This window comes from Canis lupus, chromosome X (assembly GCF_011100685.1).
Source record: "Canis lupus familiaris isolate Mischka breed German Shepherd chromosome X, alternate assembly UU_Cfam_GSD_1.0, whole genome shotgun sequence".
Classification (NCBI taxonomy): Eukaryota; Metazoa; Chordata; class Mammalia; order Carnivora; family Canidae; genus Canis; species Canis lupus.
In genome coordinates, this window is record NC_049260.1 from 9,158,646 (window position 1) to 9,177,391 (window position 18,746).

The 18,746-nt window shown below is 47.2% G+C and overlaps 1 protein-coding gene across 3 annotated transcripts in view; it reads left to right on the forward strand.

The window, feature by feature from the left end:
- FRMPD4 (FERM and PDZ domain containing 4) overlaps nucleotides 1–18,746 on the forward strand; it is a 566,058-nt gene that overhangs the window by 526,977 nt on the left and 20,335 nt on the right. For all 3 annotated transcript variants that reach the window (XM_038586821.1, XM_038586822.1, XM_038586820.1), the window contains exons 6-10: nucleotides 2,732–2,836; nucleotides 5,283–5,390; nucleotides 9,793–9,924; nucleotides 11,246–11,365; nucleotides 16,710–16,846. In XM_038586821.1, the coding sequence (XP_038442749.1) occupies nucleotides 2,732–2,836; nucleotides 5,283–5,390; nucleotides 9,793–9,924; nucleotides 11,246–11,365; nucleotides 16,710–16,846 (602 nt within the window). The remainder of the gene's footprint in view (nucleotides 1–2,731; nucleotides 2,837–5,282; nucleotides 5,391–9,792; nucleotides 9,925–11,245; nucleotides 11,366–16,709; nucleotides 16,847–18,746) is intronic.

Consider the following 18,746-nt stretch of genomic DNA (forward strand, 5'->3'; position numbering starts at 1 on the left):
GTATTTGATAAAGATGGGGATCATTTTTTAAATAAATAATAAATTTATTTTTTATTGGTGTTCAATTTGCCAACTACAGAATAACACCCAGTGCTCATCCCGTCAAGTGCCCCCCTCAGTGCCCGTCACCCATTCACCCCCACCCCCTGCCCTCCTCCCCTTCCACCACCCCTAGTTCGTTTCCCAGAGTTAGGAGTCTTCATGTTCTGTCTCCCTTTCTGATATTTCCTACCCATTTCTTCTCCCTTCCCTTCTATTCCCTTTCACTATTATTTATATTCCCCAAATGAATGAGACCATATAATGTTTGTCCTTCTCCGATTGACTTACTTCACTCAGCATAATACCCTCCAGGTCCATCCACGTCGAAGCAAATGGTGGGTATTTGTCGTTTCTAATGGCTGAGGAATATTCCATTGTATCCATAGACCACATCTTCTTTATCCATCATCTTTCGATGGACACCGAGGCTCCTTCCACAGTCTGGCTATTGTGGACATTGCTGCTAGAAACATCAGGGTGCAGGTGTCCCAGCGTTTCATTGCATCTGTATCTTTGGGGTAAATCCCCAGCAGTGCAATTGCTGGGTCATAGGGCAGATCTATTTTTAACTCTTTGAGGAACCTCCACACAGTTTTCCAGAGTGGCTGCACCAGTTCACATTCCCACCAACAGTGCAAGAGGGTTCCCTTTCTCTGCATCCTCTCCAACATTTGTGGTTTCCTGCCTTGTTAATTTTCCCCATTCTCACTGGTGTGAGGTTAGGGTTTTGATTTGTATTTCCCTGATGGCAAGTGATGCGGAACATCTTCTCATGTGCGTGTTGGCCATGTCTATGTCTTCCTCTGTGAGGTTTCTCTTCATGTCTTTTGCCCATTTCATGATTGGATTGTTTGTTTCTTGGGTGTTGAGTTTAACATCAAAGTATGGGACACCTATTTGGCTTTTGTGCCTTGAGATTAATACAGTACACAGAAAGTTGAGCCTCTGTGTTGGTTCTAGAGTCAATTACTAGGATTCTTTTCACAACAGTCTGAACCTCTTACAGATACATACCGTAAAAACCATTAGGTTGAACAATTTGCAAATTGCAATATTTGACTATTTTAATATACAAAATGGCAATTTCGTGATTCAAACTAAATATTTACCTATATATTAGGTTCAATGAGAATGCAGTCCTTTTTGAAAATAAGCAAATGCTGTCCCCAACATAGTAGATACCTCCTAGATGTGAGTTCCCTTCTCCTCAGGCTTCATTATAATTAAACAAGGATGGTTTTCAGAGGGTGTACATTGATCAGGACTGTGCAGCAAGAGCTTGCTTTGGATCACGGTACCCTTCTGAGCAAGTTTCCCTCTTGTACTTTTAGTTTCTAAGGAAGAAAAATTGAGTCACTCAGCCCCTCTTTCCAATAAAAGACAGTGTTGACCCTTGTACAATGTAGGTGTTGGGAACACCAACCTCCCTGCAGTCAAAAGTTGCATGCAGACTTGCATGCAACTAAAAACTTAATTACTAATAGCCTATGATTGACCAGAAACCTTACCGATAATGTGAACACATATTTTGTATTTTATATGTATTATATACTGTATTCTTAGAAAAAAGCAAGCTACAGAAAAGAAAGTGTTAAGAAAATCATAAGCAAAATATGTTGGAGTGTCTGTCTCGTTCAGTCAGTAGAGCATTTGACTCTTGATCTCAGGGTCATTAGTTTGAGCCCCACGTTGGGTGTAGTGATCACTTAAAGAAATAATACTGAAATAAATAAAAATTTTAAAAAGGAAAATATGTTTATGGTATCATACTGTACTTTCCAGAAAAAAAAATCCATGTATAAATGGATCTTGTGCTCTTAAAGGGTCAACGGTACAAAGAACCTTTACAATGAGACAGAATATGAAGTCAACATTCAATTGTAAGCCAGGGTGGTCTCTCTGTCCTGTCCCGCAAGACCACAGGATGACAGGTTACCAACAAGAGGCTGAAATTAGAGTTTTGGGTACATAAAGAGGGGTTTTTTTATGAGTGTGTGCACTTGCCTGTTCACGTGCCCTTAAATCCTTCATGTGAAAAAATAGTGGGATTATCAATCACGTTAGAACTGTTAGTGACTCTTCTCCACCTCATTAAAATCAGGAATGATCAATTTGACATGAACCCAACATTAGATTTGACCACCACTTCCCCTCCACATTGCATTCAAAGCTCTGTAATCAAAGCAAGGTTTGCGTACTTTCCCAGGCATCATTTTTAAAGATCCTTGGGCAGGGTGCCTAGGTGGCTCAGTTGGTTAAATGACCCACTTTGGGTTTCAGCTCAGGTCATGGTCTCAGGGCCGTGAGGTCGAGCCCCACATCAGGCTCTGTGTTGAGCAAGGAGTCTACTTAATCTCTCCCTCTCACCCCATCTCCTACCCCATGCTCATGCTCTCTGTGTGTCTCTCTCTCTCCCAAAAAAATAAGATCTTTGGGAATGTGCTCAGCTAGAACATGGAATGTACTCTTTGCAGTTCTGGTCTGCTGAGTAAATCAAACCTCCCACTTTATGAGCATGACAGGGTTTTGATTGCCTCTGTGATTTGTGTTTCGTCCTTGAACTGGGCATGCACCAAACATACTTTTTAGCAAAAATAATGCATATTTGAGAGAATAAAGCTAGAAAACAACTGTTCCAGGGTTTGCATTATGTTCCCAATAATCATATCCAATGCTTTCTTTTTTCTAGTCTCCCAAGTCAGCATTTATTAGTGCTGCAAAAAAGGCAAGATTAAAGTCCAATCCAGTCAAAGTGCGGTTCTCTGAGGAGGTCATCATCAATGGCCAAGTGTCGGTGAGTTGACTGTTGCCTGCTTGAGACTCAGAGTGGCTGACATAGGGGCTTTGCACGAAGCACAGCCAGTTGCCCCTCTGGAAAGATCAATTTAGAATTCTGAGATTCAGGCCTGCTGAATCTCAGAACTCTAAAGGGCTTGAGAGATCCCCATGTCATGCTTGATGGGTCCTCTCTATCGTATCCAGAATACATAGTCGTCCAGGGTTTCTTCGAACGCTTCCAGTGTTCGAGACCTCACTGCTTTGCAAAGGAGTTCATTTGATTTGAGATCCCTGGCATTGCCCCATATTGAGTAAAATAGGCCTCTTTGAAATTTCTACCTACTTCTTCCCATCATGCCAACTGAGCATGCTTCCATTCTATATTTCGAGAAAGGCTTCCCCTAAGTTTTGCCTTATTCAAAAATGAAATGCCTCTATTCTTTTCACTAATCAAAATAGAAAGAAGTTAAAATGCTGGGCCACTGTCATGTGCGCAACCAGAAGTGAAGAAATACTGCCTGGATCTCCATCAATAGGTCTTGAAAGAAATCATGATTGCTGAGGCACATAATTGGTCTTCAAAATGAAGAGTGCAAACATCAGTAGGATGCTCTCTTTTTGATTTTTATTTTCCCCCAAGAAAATCTAACTTCATGTTTTTAGCTTTCAGAAAGCTGTTATCTGAGGCACTAAATGTTTTTGGACCTCTGAAATAGCAGCTTTCGTTGTTGGGGTTTTGTTGCTGCCAGGGGTGGTGTTTAAATAAACCTACAACGACAAAATGTCATCCATGACATGTGCATTAGAGGTCACAAACTCTTCCCTGAGGGATCTGAATTTGAAGTTGTGGGCCTGCACGTCCTGAGCTAGGCCCTCCTGGTCTGAGTGTCTCCCTGTCAAGACTTGCTGACCTGTGTCTGCCCACCTTGGAGCCCAGAGCTCCGATGACTAATCTGTTCAACCTTGTGACGCTTGTAGGAGGGGCCTCCAGCTGTCACTATGCTGCCCTGGGGGCATTTCAGCCTTGTCCTCCCAGTCACCATCTCCTACCCCATCTCTGCTGCCTCCATTCACCCCACATTGTTCTGCTCCACACAGTGCATCCCTGTCCCTCTGGATGCAATTAGCATCCATTAGCATTTCACAAGACTATAGCAGTTCAAAACTGGAAGGTTCCAGTCACAGAGGAATCACAGTATCACAGAAAGTCATCTGGAACTTCCCCCATATTTTCTCGAGCTTCCAGGCATGAGACTGGGCAGTTTATGTATCTTTAGAGAGATTATGATTCTAGAAGCTGCTATGGCAGTTTTACTTCATCCTGGATATAATAGGGGGCTCATTCAAGGCAGCTGGTGTGTAAGGACAGCTCCAGGGGTCAGTCATCACCTGCAACCCCCGCTGCCTCCCCCCAGGCTGGTGTGTGGCAGGCATGTCCACTCACGTGTCTGCTCCTCAACCTTTGGGACCATCTTCATTTCCAGCCTACTCTTGCTCTACGGAGTCATCATGTGGCACTTCGTGTGGACTTGGCGCCAAACCAACTCCACGAAGTGGGTAGCAGGAGAGTCACGTGTGAGGTTCACATGAGGAGGAAGGAGAGGGAGGAAATTCAGAGAAAGGAACAAGAAGTGAAAGGCACAGAGCCTCTTAGAGAAATACCTAGGGATTGAATTCTCACGGAATATCTGTAGGACATTAACCAATCCCTGGAGATCTTGTCTTCTGTTTCTTCATCTGTAAAACAAAGGACATATGGTTTCATGATTGCCCAGTTCCACTTGACTTATATGACTCTGTGACCAGCTACATGTGAGAAATGCAGTGCCCGCCAAGGATTGCCAGAACTCACCCAACACGCCTTCTTTCTTCTCCTGCCATCTCTCCCTATTTCCAATTAAAGAGAGAATTCAAAGGAATATGTTTCTATTGTTAATTTTTGTCATGTTTCAGGCATCTCTTTTTGAATTGTTTTTAGGTTATGGTGTTTGTTATAGATCCAGTGTTCTAATCTTGAACACACTAACCCTTTCCTTATAAGTCCCTTTTGAATTTAAAGAACATTTCTAAATGGGGTAAAAACTGTTCTATAAAGGGGCACCCTCTTGGCTCAGTCAGCAGAATGTGCAACTCTTAACATCAGGGTCATGGGTCAGAGTCCCACGTTGGGCATGGAGCCTACTTTTTAAAAAATTGTTTAAGCCCCTGATGTTTCAGGGGCTTAGTGGTTGAGAGTCTGCCTTTGGCTCAGGTCTTGATCCGCGGTCCTGGGATCGAGTCCCGCATCGGGCTCCCTGCATGTAGCCTACTTCTCCCTCTGCCTGTGTCTCTGCCTCTCTCTGTGTGTGTCTCTCATGAATAAATAAATAAATCTTTTTAAAAAATAATAAATTGTAGATATATGCTGCTTCTGCAAAGAGCAGAATTCTCACTTGACCTCTTTCCTTGTTGTTATAAAACAGGAAACTGTCAAGGATAATTCACTTCTTTTTATGCCAAATGTTTTGAAAGTGTATCTGGAAAACGGGCAGACCAAATCATTTCGCTTTGACTGCAGCACCTCCATAAAGGTAAGCGGACCCGCTAACCTCCACCTGGACCCTGGCAGGTATGGCGTGGAAGTCACACCCACAGCCTTGTGTCGCAGCGCCTTCTTTTAGAACTACCTGTTTATTTCTGAGGCTTTTCTGGTTGCTTCCAAATAAGGTAGTGTGTGAATACTTAAAAACAAACTTGGGGGAGAAGAGCTGAAACTAAGAAGGTTCTGCTGTGTGTATGTGTGTGTCACAAAATGATAGAATATGCTCTCAGTGACGAACCACTAGGGCTAGTCATTTTAATGCAACTCCAGTTTAATTAAAATAGTGTGACTGTCCCCAGGAAAGCCTGGCACCCTGCCTAAAGCCAGTATAAAAAAAAATGGAAAAAAAAAGCCAGTATGATTTCTTAGCAATGTCAGCCACCAAAAAGATTAAGATGTTAGCCGTTAATTGAATATCTGCTACTTTGATGTCCGGCAAAAACAAGGGGTGGAATAATATAAAGATAACATTTACTTTTAATTGCTGTAACTAATTTCATGGAAATAATGCATAAAAGGGCAGAAATGAAGCATGCTTCTTAGGAGAAGGAGTAAAAAGGAAGAGTCTCTTAGCAGTCCTATTATTGCAGAGCCACAGGTGAGTTTTACGTAATGGGTGTTATAACAAAGCAGATGGGTTCTTTCCCCCTGTGCCCTCTTCCTGGGGAAAAAAAAAGCGCATATTCTATTTTTTATTGGACAAAAGTATGTTCAGAAATTGATTGCTCCCTAATGCTCCAGCAGCCTAAAATAGGCTTTCTGCAAATGGAACAATAAAAGAGATTTTATTGAGGTTTAAAAAAAAAAAAGTAGTAGTGATGATCTGTATAATAATGTATCAAGAGAATATCAAGTCTGTGTTAAAAATGTCTGTCAAGAGTCAACCCCGAATTCTCGGGTTTTTTATATTAGTCAGCATGGACCTTGGGAGTGGAAGCATTTGTGCCAAGGCCCTGTCACTTATTGCCACAACACCAACAAGCAGCCTGTTTGGAATTGCTTTAAATAGGTGGTGACGTAGCACGTAACAGGGCAGACAGTATTCTAGATTGATGATGGAGTGTATAAGCCATCCTCAACTCCTTCCACATGAAATATCAGCTTCGTGCAAGACTGCTCGTTTTCAATGGGGGCGGCTGACAAAGTCCTTTCCCTTTATTCCTACTCAAAATCCGTGTATGGCAACGTGTTACTCTTATTATTGATCTGCTAGCCTAGAGGTGGGCGGACTTCTGGAAGGAGAGTAGATATCTCCAGCCCTGTGGCCTATTTGATCCCTTTCGAAACTACTCTGCTCTGTTGGTGTATCATAAAAGCAGCCGTAGACGGTGTGTTCGGAGAGGTCCTTAAGTCCGCCCTCTGGTTCCATAATTCACTTGAAGGACTCATAGAACTCAGCAAATTGTTAGAAGCACAATTGCAGGTCTTTTATTTTCAGGAGTTTATTTATTTATTTGATAGAGCAAAAGCGAGAGGGATCACAGAGGGAGAGGGAGAAGCAGACTCCCCGCTGAGCAGGGAGCCCGACATGGGGCTCCATCCCGGGACCCTGAGATCATGAGCTGAGCCGAAGGCAGACGCTTCACTGACTCAGCCCGCCAGGTGCCCTCACAGTTCCAGTTTATCGCGGCCAGAGGATACAGATTAAAATCACCAGGGGGCAGAGGTGCATAGGGCAAGAGAGTTTCCCAGCTTACAGCTTCCCAACGCCCTCTCCCTGTGGGGTCCTTCACATGGTTCTTATTTCTCCCAGCAGTGACAGGTGACCACGTGTGTGTGGTAGCGCCAACCCGGGAAGCTCCCCTGAGCCTTGGTGTTCAGGGTTTTTGTTAGACGTTGGCCACATAGACCAGCTGAGCTCCCGTATCCTGCTCCTGCAGAGGTCGAGCTGGTACGACTTGGCCCAAGGCCCTCACGTCGTTAGCACAGGCTCTCTGCTCTCTACCTGGCTCCCAGGTACACAGACACTCCTGGGGCAGTACACTCCACGGGCTTACACTTTACCTCCCAAGAGCCGGGAGCCAGGAGGCAAAACTTTCTTTAAGGCAAGACGAAGCCTCTACTACACACGCAATGTGCAAATGAATGGGCATGACCAGATTGGGCGCGGGCCAGGCCACAGTTGGAAGAGCCCTGAGATGGGACACCCGGGTGGCTCAGTGGGTGAGCGCCTGCCTTCAGCTCAGGGCGTGATCGCGGGGTCCCGGGATCGAGTCCCACATCGGGCTCCCCACAGGATACCTGCTTCTCCCTCTGCCTGTGTCTCTGCCTCTCTCTGTGTGTCTCTCGTGAATCAATAAATAAAATCTTTTAAATTAGATAAATAAATAAATAGCCCTGAGATAACCCAGAGCACCGCATCATGATAACGCCCTGTGACACCATGGCTTGGTCTATGATACCAAATAGTCAGGAGAGCTCCTTGCCATTAGACCCCCTACCCCATCCGAAGGTATAGGTTAAGACTTGCATGCATTCCTTAACAGAAAGAACTCTAAATTTAAAAGAGAGCCCTGCTGTTAATTCCCTGTGGCCTTTTTATTAGGAACCCACCCTAGAGTGAGTGTGATTTCCCTGAGGGTGGCAGATGGTGGTGAGAAGACAGGGAACGGTGCAGAACTCACAGCAAATTAAAGCTTGCTTAGCTCGTACCTAACAGCTTTACTATCGCCACAGACACAGGTGGGTAGGCGTAAAATAGAAATAGTATAGTTACGAAAGGGATATGACACTGTTTAATAAAAATTGCCAAAATTCTTGCTACAGAATCACAGGGAAGAAAAACTTGCTATCGATTTTCTGATTTTCCAGTGTCCTCCCTGGTGTTTCAGGAGAATAGTTTATAAACTATGTGTTGCCACACAAAGGCTGGTTTTGTTTGTTCTTTTCTGGGCCTTGAACAAAAATTATGACACAGAGAATCTTTCTTATGAAATTCAATATAGTCAAGGCATTTCTGTGGAATGACTTCTTCGGTGGTGAGTGGGTACGGGGATCTTGGTTTTAAAGAGGCCTAGGGAAAAAAATTAAAAATTAAATTAAGTTAAATTTAAAAATCAAAAAATAAAAAAAAATAAAGAGGCCTAGGGAAAGGCGGCTGGCTGGCTCAGTGGGTAGAGCATGCCACTCTTGATCTCGGGGTCGTGAGTTCAAGCCCTACGTTGGGGGTAGAGTTTACTTAAAAAGAAAAAAGTAAATAACAGCAAAACCATTAAAGGAGCTTGAGGAAATTAAGAAAGGTCTGTAGAAAAGAATCAAAATTTCAGACAGCTCAGTAAAAAAAAAAAAAAAAAAAAAAAACCTACTCTGTATTGTAGGGTTTTTCTATCTTGGCATTGTTGATACTTTGGACGAGGTAATTCCTTATTGCGGGGCCTGTCCAGAGCACGATGCTTAGCTGCATTCCTCGATATTAATAGCAGCCCCAACCCCATTATGACAACCACAAATGTCTCCAGAAATTGCCAAATGTTACTATGAGACAGAATTGCTCTGGGGTTGCAAAGCACTGCTCTTTGGGATTTTTAGCATCGGAGTAAAAAATATCTTGAAGAGAGATCATTTACTGGTTTTCAAAGACATGAAAAAAATGTATGTGTTTTTTTTTCCTTCATTTTCAAAGACATTTCTTTTGCACTGCAGTAAACATGGGCTTCCGTGTAGAACACCTATCAGGTCATAGATGTTTAATCCTGCAGAGGATTGCTAACAAAGCTTGCTCATTCTACTTTCCCCCAGAGATTTAAAATAAAAGCTACTATATTGTATTCTTGTATAACAATAACGTATATTGTTACAGTACCCTAACTCTATCGAGCGGTGCTACAATAAATGTGTGCTGTGTATGAACTCATTTAGTCCTTATGTCTCTTCGGAGGCTGGTATTAGTATTATCCCCAGTTTATAGATAAGGACATTAAGACACTCAGAAGTTAAATAACTTGCCTTAAGCTGCACAGCTAACATGAAGTCAAGCTGGGAGTGGAAACCACCATTCCCTGATCCCTACTACATTTTTTTTTAACAGAAGGGCGCCTGGGTGGCTCAGTCGGTTAAGCATCCGACTCTTGATTTTGGCTCAGGTCATGATCTCAGGGGCCTGAGATCAAGCACCCAGGGTGGAGCCTGCTTAAGAGTCTCTCCCTCCCTAAGTTAAGACTTAAGTAGGCACCTCCTCCAACGAGTCAACTTGTTGCCTCCCTGTTTCTGAGCTCCGTAATGATTTGGGGCGGTGGGTGAGGTCAGGAAAAGGATCATCAAGCTTCGGAATGAACCAGAGGTATAAAACTGAAAGATCTGGAGCCTACTCGTGCAACAGTTGTCATTCCTGGTAAGCTCGGCACGCGGGCCTTGCTGATGTTGACGGCATCTTGTCAATGTTTCCTTGTAAGGATGTCATCTTAACTCTTCAAGAGAAGCTTTCCATCAAAGGCATCGAACACTTCTCCCTCATGCTGGAGCAGAGGACGGAAGGGGCCGGAACCAAGCTGCTTTTGCTTCACGAACAGGAGACTCTAACTCAGGTGTGTGAAATTACACCCCCAGGTGAGAGCAGAAATTACACCTGCTGCTGAAAGCAGAGGCTGCCCGGCCCCAGAATTCCCTTGTCCTCCGACCCTTTAAACGTACTCACTGCAGCCCTGGGTATTGCCCGCTAAAGAAAGCTCTGGCGTTCATAATGGGCTTTACATCTCAAGGTAATGTTTCTCTTTTTGGGCAATTTTTCATAGATTGTCGATCGGTGTCACATACAGAACTGTCACAGACTCCGCAACTACTCACTGGGAATATGGCTCCGTAGAATCATATTTTGTGTTAGGGCAACGACTCGTTCACCTGTTCTGACAATCGATCTCTTGAAACTGTCGACAGGAAACAGCTCCTGAGATTACTGAAATGAAGCCAAAACTCTATTTCGTTGTCTTAAGCTCTGGGTTGCATACTGGTGACTATTGGTGGAAGCTTGGAATCCCTGCCCCAGTCTGCCCACCGTAAATACGTGATCCACCAATGCGTCCCAGTTCCTGGTTACCGAAGTGCCACCCCCATCTGTTCTCGGGAGACAAGCAGGCTGCTTGGCTGCTGAATTCCGCGTGGCACCCTGACTTCTCTTGTGATTCGACACAAGCAGAGTCTTTGCTGGAAGTATAAGGGATTCCCACAAACTCCTCTTCTGTAGGAGAGCTCAGGGATAAGGGAACTTTGGGGAAGGGGGGGGACGTGAGGGGAGCCATGGTCATTCTCTCCCTGCTGTAATCAGTCTGGAGTCTGATTTAGGGAGAAACCCACAGCGGTGTTAGAGAGTAATAGCAGTCTCTGCACTCCCCCCCCCACCCCCCGATCTCCTTCTCGGCCCCCCACCCCCACCCTAGTTCTGGAGTGCTACGACTTACAGCCCCAGCACCCTCGGATCGTCTCCAGAGGACTGCCCGTAGACCACTGCCACCCATGCTGTCCGCACCTGGAAATTCGCATCCCCCTGGGCCAGCCTGAACCCAATGACTGATCAGTGGTCCTTTGGCTCGGGTCCTGGTGGCTCTACGGTGTAGGCCGGAGCGACCCACTGCTGGCTTCTGTGCCCTTGCTCGGCTCTCCTGCCTGCCCCGCTTTGCCCACTCCCTTCCTGGCCTCTCCTGGGAGCAGTTCCTTAGCGGGTCCCTCCGCTCAGGGTCTGCTTCTGGGGAACCGACCCAGGATATGTGCAGTTTTCAGGGAACCAGGATCCAGGACACGTAGCAAAAGAACTTGGACCACTTCCTTCCTTGGTGTCCAAACACACGTGCCTTTGCTTCCGTGTCCCTCGGCCAGCACTGACGGATGCTCGTGTCTGGTCTGCTCTTCCAGGTGACACAGCGGCCCAGCTCCCATAAGATGAGGTGTCTTTTCCGCATTAGCTTCGTCCCAAAGGATCCAATTGACCTTTTAAGGAGAGATCCAGTTGCTTTCGAGTATCTCTATGTTCAGGTATGTGAGAATTGGAGCATGCTTTATAGTAATACCGGAGGATGAGTTATTTCTTTTTTTTTGTTGTATTTTTTTTATTGGAGTATTTTCCAACATATAGTATAACACCCAGTGCTAATCCCACCAAGTGCCCCCCTCGGTACCCGTCACCCAGTCACCCCAACCCCCCGCCCACTTCCCTTTCCATCACCCCTTGTTCGTTTCGCCGGGGGATGAATTAAGTGCAGGGTTTTGCCCCTAAATGCTTGCATTTGGGATCTTCTTCCTCTTTTTCCCCCATCCCAAGCTCAGGGCATTGTGAAACCATTCCATGGTGTGTTTTTTTTATTTTCCCTTTTCATTTTGAAATCCTATCATGCTTAAGAGAAAGTTGCGAGAGTAGTAAAAGAACTCTGATAATCTTCACACAGACTCACCAGTTGTTCACATTTTACATATTTACTTTATTTTTAGTGAGAACACATGTTCTCCCCCTACACACACGCACACACACAAGTCCTTTTTCTAAAGCATATGAATGCCATTTACCAAATCCTGCTGATTTACCCCTAGCTACTTCAGTGTGTATTTCCCAGCACAGGACATTTTCTCATATAATCTTGGTATGATTAACAGAATAAGGAAATTTAACACAGATATATTTCCATCCTGGTGTACAACCTATATCCAGATTTTGCCTACTGCCCCCTAAATGGCCTTTTTCTTCTGGAAATCCATTTTCTCCTACAACAGGATCCATGCCAGGATCCTGTTTTGCATCTAAATGTCTTGTTACTTTAATTTCCTTAAATCCAGAATATTCCACAGTCTTCTAAGACCTTGACAGTTTTGAGGAGTACTGGGCAGTTATTTTGTAGAAACCTCCCGGTCTAATGTTTTCTCCTGATGAGGTTGAGGTTATGTCACCTGGGCACCATATCAGGGGACATTTGAGGTCCGTTTGTCCCCTTAACGATGAGCTTAACTTTGACCCTTGGTTACGGTGATGTTCCCCAAAGCTATCCATCCAGAGGTTACTAGGGTTTTTTGGTAATGAATAAGTAATTCGTGGAGAGGTGCTTGCAACTCTCTTAATACCCTTTCACTCACTGGTTTTCATCTTCACTGATGGTTCTTGCCCAAATCCACTATTACTGCAAGGGTTCAAAATGGTGATTCTTCTAATTCCATTATTTTTTCTTCATTTATTGTTTGACTTTCTACTATAAAAAAGATTTTCTTTCCCTTCTCTCCTTTATTTACCCATTTATACACTCATTTATTTGCTGGTTAGATTGTTGTGAAATGTGATATTCCTTAAAATGGAATACTTAATTTCAAGGGATAAGACTTTGAGAAAATAGTATCTTTTGCAGACTGACTCTCTCCAATTCTGGGTTACAATTCTCAAAAAACAAGGCTTCGAGAGATGAGAATCTTTACCAGTTTGCCCCAAAGGGAATTTATTCGTTTGACATTTAGGAGATGTCCCTGTATTTTTCCGTAACTGCTTCCCATTACTCTCACTTAAATTCCCGGTACAATCACATTAAACAGTAAGAACCCGTTTACCTGAAGTTTAAGCATCTCACATTAGAGCTACTCAAAGAGATTGTAAACCTAAATGTAACCTCCCTTGACAAAAGAAAAGGGAGAAAATGCCAAAGCAAGGAAAAAAAAAAAAAAAACCCCAAGGATGTGCTCCCTTTGGCTGGGCATACCTGTATAAGGCAGAGATTTCTAGAATCATCAGAAACAAAAAAGCAAAGACATTGGAAACAAGGAAAAAAAAAGATAGAAACGTTTGTTAGTTCTAGGTAGTTGATAAACTGGTTTTTGTTTTCCTATTCTCAGTATTTCCTTGCACATTTCAAAACTTTTGTGGTCTTTGAAAAGTTGAGTGGGAAAAGAAAACCAGTAGAAGACGGCAGAAACACAGACAAGCTAAAGGCCAGAGGTTGGGAATGGTGACGTAAATTAAAGTGGCGCTAAGCCCTAGAGAACAGAAATTAAGGTCGAAGGAGAAAGAAGCAGAATATGTACTAGAACATTCCAGCAGATGGGGCACTAAAGGCAAGGTCCACTTAAAACGTTCCCCACCTCAGTGGTCTTGGAAGAGACTGCAGTAGCTCCGGCACAGTAGGATGATTAGATGATTAATGGTCATGACCATAACCCCGAGGCATCTGGAAAAGACAAGTCCTATGCGGTGTACCCTGTTCATCAAGTAAAGAAATGTGCATTGCACCTTACACCATTCCCTACCCAGGACGGCAAAACTGTCATGACCTGGCTTTTCTAAGTGGGACCTCGGGTCACCTGGACCCCTCAGCTAGAAGCCCTGGGCCCTGCAGGCCGAGTAACCCAGACGTGACCGCCTGATTCTGAGCCGGCAGTTACTGCCTCTCCAGCCCCCCCATTCCTGCTGAGACCCAATCCGGGGCTTTGCCACAGCAGCTCAGCTTGTGAGTTGCAAGGAAATAGTTACAGGTGCCAGTCAGGGCATCGGTGTAGACGACGGAAGCATTCACTTGGCATTCTCTATAATGCTGCACCCCTCCCATCCACAAGATGATGCTTCCAAACCATTTTACTCCGCTCCTGTTTGCAACAGCCCCCTTAGCGATGCCGGTTGCCTTTAAAAATATGCATTAATTTATTTGAAATAACCGTAGAAAAACTATCACATGTTGGGGAAAAAAAAATGCCCGTTGCATTTACGAAAGAGGAACGCGGTTGTGCTTCTCCCGCGGAGGGCCGACCTCTTCCGTAGACCAGGAGACCTGCTAAGCACGGTTCTGTTCAAGGTTTGTCTACTCAAATCGAATGCAGCGCATGGAGATCTTCCTCAGTCAAAAGATACACTTGTTATTCTCGTGGGGCCTTGCTGGGGAGTGGAAAGCCTGCCCCGCGATCCTGCCCAGGGACTCGCAAAACACTGTGATGATGTTTTCTGCTTCCCCACCCTGGGTGTTGCATGGGTGGTGGACCAGCCAGCCACCCCTTCAGGGACCAGCCAATGGAGGGAGGGAAGGAGGTGGGAAGCCATGTGTGGTGGACCAAAATTAAGCTCCCATCATCCCCTATGTCCTCCACTGAGAATAGGAAATGAGAATTTCTTGGCATCAGCCTTTGTATCACAGAATGTGAGGTGTGTCTAAAATAACTTAGCTGTCTAACATAAGTCAGCGGATCTGCAAATGGTGCCGGGTGCCCATGTCGATTCTAAGGCACTAAAAAGATGCAGTAAAATTAGCCTAGAGAACAAAAGAGTAAGCAGAAGCAATGTATATCATCTTACAACGACCAAACCCCGTTCAGCTTTGTGGGTTCCTGTTGAGGGCAACAGCCCTTGACTCCAGACGAGCAGAAGTTCGAATATGGTCCTAGCTGTTAGCCTCCCACTTGTTAATGGGCCATGACGTATTTCACAGACTTTAGCATATACAGTAACAGAAAACCCTCGCCATTCAGACGGTTGTTACTCATAATCGCCTGTGTGCTAGCTATGAAGAGAACGGTTGTCCCCCCAACTCATCAACAGGACAACACCTAAGAGGCCACAAAGCGTTTTAAGACACTTGCGCGGCATTGGTTTCCTTCTTAGCATCTGACATGTCCGTTGTAAAGGAACTTTCTGGGGGCCCCAAGTAGAGTCTGTCAGGACCTCTCTTCGGCAAAACAACGACCACCATTTGCTCGTGTGAACTGTATTTTCAGTAATGTAATTATGAGTAATAAAAGCACGATCCGTACCGCACAATATACATGTCAGACTTCACGCTAATTCTCCAGGATCAGTCTGAACTAATTATATAATGTAATTAAGTGACTAATCACCCTGACAAAAACCTCACCCAAGAAGTCTGGTTAAACACAGGGTGTGAAAGGAATAGGACACAACAGTCCCCGTCACAACTCTTCAGAGAAATAAGAGTGGTGACTCACCCTAATGAAGCGCATTCCGTTTCATGAAACATCCTTACAGGTGTGCCAGCAATCGTGAGAGTTAGCCCGCTATTCGGCTGGGGAGACAGACTTGAGGGATGAAATGCCATGTCCCAGGTCATTTGATCAGTCGTTGACAGAGCCTAGGATCAAGGCTTGCGTCTCTAAATCCTGCGTGACGTGCAATAGCAGCACTAGAAGAAGGCCATGTACTAAAATGATTTACCAAAAATAATAATAATAATAATAATAATAATAATAATAATAATGATTTACCTACAAGCCTCAAGGGCTGCTCGTGGCCTGGCACTGTGCCAAGTGGCTTCCTCACCTTCACCCTTCACGAGACTGTAGGGTGACGCTCAACCCCACGGTGCCCCTTTATGGACACCCCAAGGCACCTGGAAGTAACTAGGAACCCAACACTAAAGCAATATGGTAGCCTAGAAGTGCACTCAGCCCGCCCTGTGACCTGCCTCCAGCAAGGGGTGCTGGCTTGCAACCCCAACAGGTATAGGATCTGGAGGAGGAGCAAAGGGAGAAGCCCGCATGGAGGAGGGAGGCGGGGAGGGAATGACTTCCCGCTTAGGGCTGATGGGATGAGCCGAGAGGCACGACCCTGGACCACCAGACGGAGCTCGCCCTGGGGGGGCCCTTGCACTCCCTCCACTCCCGCCCCGTAAGGCCCTTGGCACGAACCCCCATTGCACAAACAGGTAAACCGAGGCTGCAAGGGCAAAGTGGTCGCAGTTCCATGCACCGGTGGCCGTTGGGAAGGCCAGGCCTCCGAAGCGGGCAGGGGTGAGCCCACTACCTTGCCAACGACCTCCCCGGCTGCTCTAGGCACGAGGAGGAAGTTAGGGATGTGGCCCCGACAGCTGTTTCTGCGGGCGATCACTTACAACGGACCCGGACCCGGTGGGGTCCTTCACGTGGTTCACTCGTGGAATCCTCGCCCTGACCCTGGGAATGGCGAGCAGTATTGTACTAAAGTGTACTAAAGTGGAAACTGAGGCACCGACTAGTTAAGGCGCTTGCCTGAGTTCCCACCCTCCGATGTGGAGGAACAGGATTCGAACCCAGGATTCCGCCCCCGGCACAAGCCACGCGGCGCCCGCCGGGCTCTGCAGGGCGCATGGTGGCACCTGTGCTCCGACGTGGGCCTCGGCTCCTCGGTTGTTTTTACAAACAGCCACCACGCCAGCCGCAGCTCCCTTGGCGGCCGCGGTGGCATGTGTCGCGCGGCCTCCGTGCTGGTGCTGACCGGGTTCCACGCGGCCTGGCGGCAGTGTTTGCACGGTGCACGCTTGGCCTCCTGGCCGGGCAGGAAGGTGGGGGGGGTGCAGGTCCCCTGTCCCCGCCACCCTGCCGCCCTTTCTTTGACGCGCGGCGCCCCCTGCTGGTGTCCGTTTCGCAGAGTTGCAACGACGTTGTTCAGGAGCGGTTTGGGCCCGAGCTGAAGTACGACATCGCCCTGCGGCTGGCGGCCCTGCAGATGTACATCGCCACCGTCACCACCAAGCAGACACAGAAAATCTCCCTCAAGTACATCGAGTAAGTGTTGGGCCCCAGGCCGCGAGGGGCGCCGCGGGGGGCCTCCGTTAATGCCGGCGCGTTTGGGGACGTGGCCTCCGTTCCCAAAACCCCGGGGCAAGGCGGGCAAAGGGGCCGAACACCGTGTTCGGTCCAGGTGGGAGGGGGGCACTCCTTGCACAGTGCACCAGGTGGGAGGGGGGCACTCCTTGCACAATGCACCAGGTGGGAGAGGGGTACTCATTGCACAATGCACCAGGTGGGAGGGGGGCACTCCTTGCACAATGCACCAGGTGGGAGGGGGGCACTCCTTGCACAGTGCACCAGGTGGGAGGGGGGCACTCCTTGCACAGTGCACCAGGTGGGAGGGGAGCACTCCTTGCACAATGTACCAGGTAGGAGGGGGGCTCTCCTTGCACAATGCACCAGGTGGGAGAGGGGTACTCATTGCACAATGCACCAGGTGGGAGGGGGGCACTCCTTGCACAATGCACCAGGTGGGAGGGGGGCACTCCTTGCACAATGCACCAGGTGGGAGGGGGGCACTCCTTGCACAATCCACCATTAGCAAGTTGTGGTGAAAATGGGGAGCCGATTTCAAGTGAAGCGCACGTCTTAAGATTCCTAAGCAGACTCTGGTCCTAAGCCAGGCTTAGGTGTCAGTGCCTTTCAGACATGCAGGTCTTTAAGTTCTCGTGACATCCCTAGGAGATCGGTAGCATTTTCACTGGAGGTTACAGATGAGCAAACCCAGGCACAATGACGGGTTGCTTTGCCCAAGTCCCACGGCTCCGAGCCAGAGGGCTCAGGACTCGGGCCTGGGCGGCAGGGCTCGCACTGTGCTAGTTGGGGCAGTCAGTGGAAATACCTGTGCTTTAAAGGTGGCCCGCGTCACCTGAGATCACTTTAGGTGCCTAAGTGCGATGTAAAAGGAACGCTCCGTCACCATGGGGAAGGATGGTGTTTGTGGCAAAGAGCCGTGACGGTGGGAAAGAAGGCCGCACGCTCAAGCCAGGCTCTGTGATTCGAATGTTCTGCGGGAAATCGGGCTGCCTTGTCTCGCTCCGCATCAGCTCACTCCTGCTCTTTGGCCAGAGAAGATTCCACCCTACAAAAAAGCAGTTTGCGTTACCTTCAGTTAGGTCGACGTAAGGCCCGTCCTTTAAAAGAGAACCCTTTGCCACCCGCCTGTGCGCCTGCCGTTGGCAGGTGATTCAGGAGCCCCCCGCAGCCACCGCTCCCTTGGTCTTGGCAGCTCTGCTGCTGAGAGCAAGGAACCCTCATATTTCAAAGTCGATGGCAGAAGTGCAGCCACATGGCCACGTAACACTGCAAGCCTTAGAGCCCTGTCCCATCTGCACAAGTGATGTGCAAGCTCCTTGCGACCCACCTGCCACAGAAGCTTCCCGTGGGCTGCCTAGAAAGCCTTTCTCGACTCCCGCTGTGCCAGGGTGACCCACCAGGGAGCGGAAAGGCTTCTCAATGAGTTCGCGAGCCTGTCTTGGGGAGGATGGGAGCTCCAGCGCTCTGGCTCCAAGGCCACTAGTCTCACAACTCTGGGTTCTCCTGTCTACACCGAGGGACAAACCCTTGTGTTCAATTTGAGAACCTCGGGCCTTCCCTTCTCAGCCCACTCTTTTTCGCAGATGGCTTCTCTCTTTCTTGCCACACGTGCTGTGTCACCTGAGAGCGAACTCGGCTCGCAGAGAGGTCTTAGGCTCAGTTGGGCACATTCCCTCCCTCATCTGTTCCCCTTTAAAAAAAAAATGTTATTTATTTATTCATGAGAGAGGCAGAGACACAGGCAGAGGGAGAAGCAGGCTCCCTGTGGGGAACCCGATGCGGGACTCGATCCCAGGATCCCCAGAATCACGCCCTGAGCCAAAGGCGGATGCTCAACCACCAAGCCATCCAGGGGTCC